This window comes from Platichthys flesus, chromosome 11 (genome assembly GCF_949316205.1).
Source record: "Platichthys flesus chromosome 11, fPlaFle2.1, whole genome shotgun sequence".
In the NCBI taxonomy this organism is placed as follows: domain Eukaryota; kingdom Metazoa; phylum Chordata; class Actinopteri; order Pleuronectiformes; family Pleuronectidae; genus Platichthys; species Platichthys flesus.
In genome coordinates, this window is record NC_084955.1 from 18,562,868 (window position 1) to 18,570,674 (window position 7,807).

General features: G+C 42.3%; 1 protein-coding gene across 2 annotated transcripts in view; it reads left to right on the forward strand.

Moving 5' to 3' along the window:
• The window catches only part of si:ch73-22o12.1 (nectin-2), a 79,976-nt gene extending 74,032 nt beyond the window's left edge, over positions 1 to 5,944 (forward strand). Inside the window, exons 7-10 of one of the 2 annotated variants that reach the window (XM_062399970.1) lie at positions 2,460 to 2,595; positions 2,734 to 2,791; positions 2,915 to 3,001; positions 4,452 to 5,944. In XM_062399970.1, the coding sequence (XP_062255954.1) occupies positions 2,460 to 2,595; positions 2,734 to 2,791; positions 2,915 to 3,001; positions 4,452 to 4,643 (473 nt within the window). In that variant the 3' untranslated portion in view covers positions 4,644 to 5,944. The remainder of the gene's footprint in view (positions 1 to 2,459; positions 2,596 to 2,733; positions 2,792 to 2,914; positions 3,002 to 4,451) is intronic. The other variant, XM_062399972.1, reaches the window with a different exon arrangement.
• Positions 5,945 to 7,807: the final 1,863 nt, after the last annotated feature.

Here is a 7,807-nt window from a genome sequence, read left to right on the forward strand (position 1 = left end):
TTATTATACTAGAAAATACCAGAAACTATCTAGTCTAATGTCGCTTATCAATCAAATAATCCTTATTTCACAGTATTTTGTATTCAGCCATTGCGAAAATAAAGAATAGAACCTAATCTACACGTACACTACATATGTAACACGGCTCGACAGTAAAATTAAATAATGAATCTCTTCTCTGCCCATAAAGTTTAAAACCACAACCTTCACTCAGGAGGAAAAATTATACTTCAACTGATACAAACATTAAGTAAAAGTAAAAGTACTTCATGCAGTAAATACACTTAAATATCCTGTTTGATTTGAAATTTGAGAATAAAATGAGTAACATAAGAAACACACATTTCACACTGTACACATAGACGTGCCATGCACAGTTTGTGTCCCTACAGAAGCATAAATTAGATGCAATGAGGGCACCACATGTTGGTTCTAGTCCCAAGACGGGAGGAATAGAAGTTTTGCACAAAGGAGAAGAAAAGAACAATGTAAAACTTATTTGCACCCAACAGAATAAAAGTAATATAATTAACTCAGTCCAGCCCATTAAAGTATTTCCTTTAATTATATCACAGGAAAACATTTTGTTTCATCTTTTAAATAGTTGCAAACTTAGTGACTTTGATATCCACTTTCATTTTCTTCTGTTTTTGTCTTTCATTTCACATTCACAGGTTTTATTTTAGTCTTTTTAGTCTAGTCGATTTCATTGCATTGCAAAAAACCAACCGACCCAAAGCCTTTTGTGAAGGTTACGTATTCAAACCTAATACAGTCTGTCTATGTGAATCAGCAGAATGAAAAGTGAAGGTAAAGTAAAGGGGAGAACAGGCGGGTCAGGGCAGACAAGATGTGTGGCTCGTAATGAGAGCGAGAGAAAGACCAGATCATTAGACTTTTCAGTGTGCGGGAAATTATTTTAGGAGATATTCAAAGTAGTCTATTGTTGGAGGAAAATTGTAATTAGGGGACTAACAACATTCAGTCGTGACCTTTCCAATTACTACGACCAGAGTTTGTTCTCATCAGATGAGCGTCAGATCCTCTCTGCCCTCCACCACCCCCTCATTAGCATAATCCCCTGGGAATATGGGGGGGATAATGAGCCTGGTTGCACCTCCAGTAAACACACAGGGTGTGTGTGTGTGAGTTGGTTCATTTTCACGTGTACTCATGGTTCATTAGTGGAACCTCTGCATGATTCCTCTGGTTCGTCTTAATCACCCCTGTGACTTGACACTCTAATCAATACCCTTTCTGTACTTCCTCACACACACCCACACACACCCTGCCACACACACACACACACACACTCATTTCTACTGCTGATCCTCTTTTATCATTATAAGACCTCCGTTAATCATGTAGTGGTTCCCAGCCCGCGGTGCAGGACTCCTGAAAGCAGTGTCGAAGCAGATCTAAGCTGTTGGAGGATGATTCACAAATGGAGAAGATTATAAAACATATTTTAATTCATCAACAGTCTGAAAGAAAAACATTGTTGTGAAGTAAAATTATTTATCAAGGGCGACTTTCTGTGCTGATTCTAAAGCTCTCAGCTGCATCAGCTTTCATCCTCTTTTATAATCTATGAAGATCGATGAGCAGTTGTCAGGTGATCAGTGAAGTTACTGGTCTCAGTCATAGACTGTGTATGAAGATGGACGACATACTGTCTCCCCACAGGTGACTCCAAAGCATCTCTCTCCCCCTCTGGTGGCTGGCTGCAGTGTAGATCATAAATCCTGCTTTTTCTTTGTTAGTGGATGAGAAATGGACCAAATTAAAAAGTTAAAGTTCATGCTGAATATTTTTTTTTCAAAGAGGGTTTCTGTCATTTCCAGTAAGTTTGGTTTTCCTTAGTTATTTGATGCTATACAAAAAGTGGTAAAAATACAGTGATTGACAGTTGAGATTGACTCATCATTGGTTGAGCAAGTGTATGGGTGGGACTTCCCTACTGTTTCACCATCCCCCGAACGCTACTGGGCAGACTGGATTCAAATGCACAAGATGGTGGCATCCTTATTAACGATATGTTGCAGACATTTCTGGATGGTGGGAGGAAGTGGAGATGCGTCGCCGATCTTTTTATCAAGTCTGAATCGAATCAGCCATGAAATAGTCGAGCACAAAACGGCTAATTGTTGCTTTCTCAGTTCAGTTTCAAATGAGCTATAATACATTAAGTTTGGATCCTTTGCAGTTTCCACCAGACCCTTTATCTCCTGTGGCTTCTAAAAGTCCCAGTTGCTCGGCTCACTGCTCATTGACACATGTAGAGAATGACAAGAGGCTCCAAGCAGGCATTAACTGGAAGGCTCACAAGGCCAAAGGGTCAGGAACCATTGTGTTAAACCAGTGAAGCTGGATCTGACCACTGCTCCTTTCAGCCCAACAAGTTATCCATGTCCACTTCTTTGTTTTCATCCGTTTTCTCTCTTTTCCTCTTCCTGCAGACACTCGTCTTCCAGAGAAAGGTCCGACCACAGGCAGCATCATAGGAGCCATCATCGGAGTCATCCTCCTGCTGGCCATCATCGGAACAGCCATAGCCATGTACCAGAAGCATCGCAACAAGAAGCATAGTGGAGAGTGAGTACCAGCGTGTGGGTGACAGGTTGTTGTCGTCTTCACGCTCAGATGTTTGTTGTGTGTTAGATGAAATGTCACGCAGCATGTGTCATACATTTGTTGTGACTCACTAAGCGGCTGTGTGTGTTTGTGTTGCAGTGGTCCGCCTAAGTACAAGCCCCCTCCCCCCAAGAAGACCAACAACATCACCAACGGGGTGAGTCGCCTTCGACACACGTCTGAAATAATAACAACAACAATATAAACAGCTGAACGCTTGTTCAGGTAAAAATCAAAGAACTGTCGGCAGAGTTATCAGATTTGTTTTTTTTGTCTTCAGCAGGGGAACCCAAGTTATGTCCCGGTGGCTGTGGACAGACCCCTACAGACCCAGTACTACAATACCCAGAGTGATGAGCCGGTCACGGTAAGGACACGTGTTCCTCAACAAGGAGAAGGTGTCGGATCACTGTAACTGAAATGGACAATAGTCTTTGTCTGTCGTCCAGTGATTCCATGCTTAATTTAGAACATGTCTTATTTAGTGCCTTACGTTCATCAGGGAGACGTCTGAGGATGATTCCCATTTCTAATCATTAATTACCACCTCTTCAATCCTGGTGGATCATTAGTGGGTCTGTTATGTGTAACACGTGTGGTATATGCAGCCTGGCCTCGTCGGAATGCAGAGCGTGTGTTCCACAAGGAGCATTCTTTATTTATAGAGCTTATCCTTCTGAGGGTCGTAGGCAGCGGCTGAAACCCACATGATACTGAGCGAACATACAGAGATATAATTACCATTCACATATATGAACAGTCGAGCGTCTCCAGTTAACCTTTCATTCAATCTGCGTGTTTATGGCGGATTAGCTGGAGTACCAGGAATAAACCAGAGCAAACACAAGGACAACGTGCAGACACCCAAACAAACTGGGATTCAAACTGGGAATCTTCTTGCTGTGACGGTGCTTAACATTGCACCACTGTGTCGCTAGAATATAATGCCTCGTTAAGTAATTGCACAGTTACAGGTTGTAGATATAATCCAGTGTTTAGTTAAATTAATTAATTCAATTAATCTGCAAATTCTTTTTTTAAAGGAACAATGAGGATTGAAATGGTTCATGAAAGACTAGATCTTTCATTACTTCATTTGTTCTCTATTTTTTAATTTGTGGGTAAATTAGGATGTTAATTTATTTATTTTATTCTGTTATTGTATCGTCTCATTCAGCTGCAACCTGCCTCACAGAGCAGCGTTTAAGATCAGCCTGCTATTCTGACTGAGTGGCCATTTCTTTTCCCCCCTCTGCTTCTGGGCCGTGATTCAGTCTGGAACCAGGCTGATCTCACCATTGGATTTTAATAAAACTTTGGTTAATGGTGTGTGACACTGCGTCATCGCAGCCCTGCTAAAAATACACTGATTAGCCCGAGGAGCTCACAGTGACAGTTTACTCATCAGATTCTGCCAGAAATTCAAAGCAATGATAAAGATTAACATTTGTATGTTTTCACTTGGTAAAAACAAGACTAAGGCTGAACATGACAAGTAGTTAAATGACACTGTTTGAAATGTAGTAAGTCATTTTTCTCTAGTTACACTGATGCAGTGTAGTGATGAGATAGAATGTTATATTACATGATTCAGGCGTTTAAAAGGCAAATTTATAGATAGCTATTTAAAGGAAAAATTAAACATAGCTATAATAATAATAATAAATATTATTAATTTCATTTATAATAATAGGTCAACATCAGAGCTTCTCTATTGTAGCACTGCTTAAAAACCAGCAGACACATGTTTTTCATTCTGAGCGATGCAGTTTTAATATACATTCTAACATACGTGACCGCTGCCTTATCTCCGACAGGACCTGGATGCTTACCATGAAGACGAGGATAGGGAGCATTACCTCTCTGCTGCCCCCAATGGCTGGGATGATCCGGGAGACAGCGAGGTCCTGCCTCCCTACATGCGCACTGACAGTGACCCCCACATCGATCACCAGGGCCCCCATGTCGACCGCGGGGATAGCTTTGTGTCGCCGGCCATGTTTGTGTGATGAGTGGGAAGCCTCTGCATACACTGGCCTGTGTAAATATGAGTGCATGTATGAGTGAGTGATTGAGTCAGTGCTCATTTCGGCCTAAAATGACACAGACATGAAATGAGCTCCATCTTGGGAGAGCCAGCACGTGTGAATATCAACATTTGTTATGTAGTCATGAATTCTTCTGTTGCTGTTGTGTGTGTGAGTGTTTTTTTTTTTTTTCCATTTTAAACCCTGATCAGCTTGAGCCAGCAGGATACAAAGTGCACTATATGCATGACTGTAGCATACAGCTATAGTGATATAATGAACTTATTTTTCTTAAACTGGAAATAAATCAAAGACGATATAGTTTTAGGTAGATTATTCTGTTGAATGTTACATAGTCAGGATACGTTGTAAGTATGTGACAGAGGCGTGGAGCAGTTTTACGTTTGAACAGCAAACTGCGTTGCATTATGAATGTCAAGCTGTCACGCACATCAGGAGCTGGTTAGCAGAAGCACAATGTATGTGGGTATGACGTGTCAGCTCGGTCGGCTCTTGTTGCTTTCCGAACCAGGGGGCGAGAAGTCGCTGTAAACCAGGCACCCTGTGGAGAAGCCATTAGCTGCAGTTAATCAGGCGACGGGACTCGGAGACCGTGACGGCATCAGGGTGTAAACGGCAGTGACGAGGGGGGGGGGGGGCAAAACTATATTTATGTTCATGTTTGAGTTTGATTTCAATATTTTTTTTGTTTTTTTCTTGCGTTCTCTGCTTCTGGCCTTTGCCCTCCGTGTGAAAATGCAGTGCCTCTCAGTTCGGTTGGTGAGTTTGTGAGTGACTTGATAGCACCGGCCTCTAGCCTCTACTTGCATCCATCCATCCTTAAAGCCATATTAGATCAGGAAACAGAGGTTAAACACGGTGCTGTAATTTGAAAGGATATCTGTTACTTCAAAACCACTTTTTTGTCCACTTTGTCTAAAAGTGTGGATTAGGATAAATCTGGATTAAATAGTTCTGTATGGAGTTCACACAGGGGTTGACACAGACTCTGCTAGTAGACTGACATGTCTGTCATCATCATGGTTGAGGATTAAACAGGTCAGTAATAGTTAGTAAGATTTATTGAGTAGATAAATACTGGTTCAAAATGAAATTCTTTGTGTTTTAGTGCCAACAAGGTGTTTATTTTGTTCATTTGCCTTGTGAGGACAGCAATGTATGTTTATCTTTGAATTAATGTTGATTTCAATCTGTGTTGATTGCCTGCATTTTTCCAATGTTGTTATTACAGACGTTGATTCAATAAACATTTTTAATCATGATTCTTTTTGAATCCTTGTTAATTAACATGAGTTTCTCTTTTCTTTAACTGGGTTGTAACTCCACCGTTTCACCACATGGCGGCAGTAGGGACTGAGAGTAGAACAATGCGTACCATGGCTGAACGTTATCATCTTCTGACGTCTGAAGCAGAAAATACTGAATAGATTTTGAAATTAATGTATTTAGGTTATGAGTGAATATGGTCACTGACGTTCATCATCATTGTCTGTATCTCAGAGCGGATCTGCAGTGCCCACACTCAGCCATGTGAGGGCTCTGGGCTTTAAAGACCCAAACTGCACTGGTCTGGAAACAGTGGCAGCCGCTTGTTCTCCTGCTTCCTCTCGTCCTGTCTGACTCATCTCTTTCTATCTTAAGCTGCGTTTCCTCCAATCACAGTGCATGAAAAGTCTGAAAGGCACAAGAGGGGGGAACCTTTTATAGATCAGCGTGATTCATTTCCAGCGCTGGTGAGACTGCACCAAAAAAAAAAAAATAGAGCTACAGCCTTCGCAGATGCAGAATATAAGGATTACATAGATCAGCCTCCTGCACCACTGACTCACATGCGTAAACCCCTTGTGTCTCGCAGCTTAGCCAAATTAATGTGTGTGTATGTGGTGCAGCAGTGACCTGGATGAGTCCGGCCTGCTGCAGAGGAAGGTGAGGCCCGAGGTGCGGCCCACTATGACTCTGCATTCCGTTCCCTGCCTGTATTCTGATCACACAGGGTTTCGTCTGAGGAGGACGGAGTGGGTAAGGGGTTCATTGCTGACACAAGGTGTTCTGCAGCTGTGAGGCCGCTCAAGACAACGCAGAGGTCGGCTCGCTCTGCAAGAGGCACTGAAAACTCTCCCAGCCCTGTATGGCAGCCATGACTTTCATTCTGCGATGTGAAGAGGACTTCTCTGGGCCTATCCATTCATGCAGTCTTTCTAATTATAGGTCCGCTGCACTGTACATTAAGGTGGGAACTATAAAGACATCTGGATCGATAAATATGATGCTGTGAGTGCAGCAGGAGTCGTTCGTCTCTCAGATGAGTCTTGGTGTAATGATTGAAGGAGTGTAGCAGTGGTGTGGTTGGGATGAACATGTCGGTTGGGCGATTTATAGATAGATAGAGATGTCAAGATAAGTTGTGTTTCTTCAAAATATTTTTTCGAAGATCTAATCCATAATAATAAATCACAAATTCTCGAAGGGAAACCGTCCCCGGGGTTAACCGTGTTCCTTTCCTCTAACCTAGCAGTGATCTGTGCAGTTCCAGCATTATGGGATTAGCAGACTTTGTGAATCAGCAGCCAGGTAATGAGTGAGGGAGAAGGCAGAGAATAAACCTCTCATGCCTTCAGTGCTGCTAAGCTGGTTAAAAATAGAGGCAGAAGAGAGGGATTGAGAGAATCGGGGTGGACAGAAAAGATGGGGGATGGAGGAAACGGCTGATTTGACTCCCGGCAAAGTAGGCGAGCGGGGATTTACTGGGTGACCTTGACTGCTTGCATTAGAGCGGAGTGTGTGGCTCCATGTTAAAGGCACATAAAGACACAGCTGATCATGCACTCCCCTCGATTCTGAGTGATTTCTGAGCAGCCTGGCCTGGTGGACAATCTCTGCCCGTGTTCATCATGTGTATGACAATGATTAGCATGATTGGCTGCATGCTGTTAGCTTACCTGGTGAGTAGCTACACACACACACACACTTGATAAATGGAGGCCTGTTTAAAGCCTGTCAAGGTCGAGGAAACCTTGAGTGACCTTCAATATCCATATTAGGAACTAGAAATGCATACAGATTTTAGAGAAGTGTGATATTTAAGCTGCAATTTGAGAAAGTTGAATCACAAAAGAACACATTAG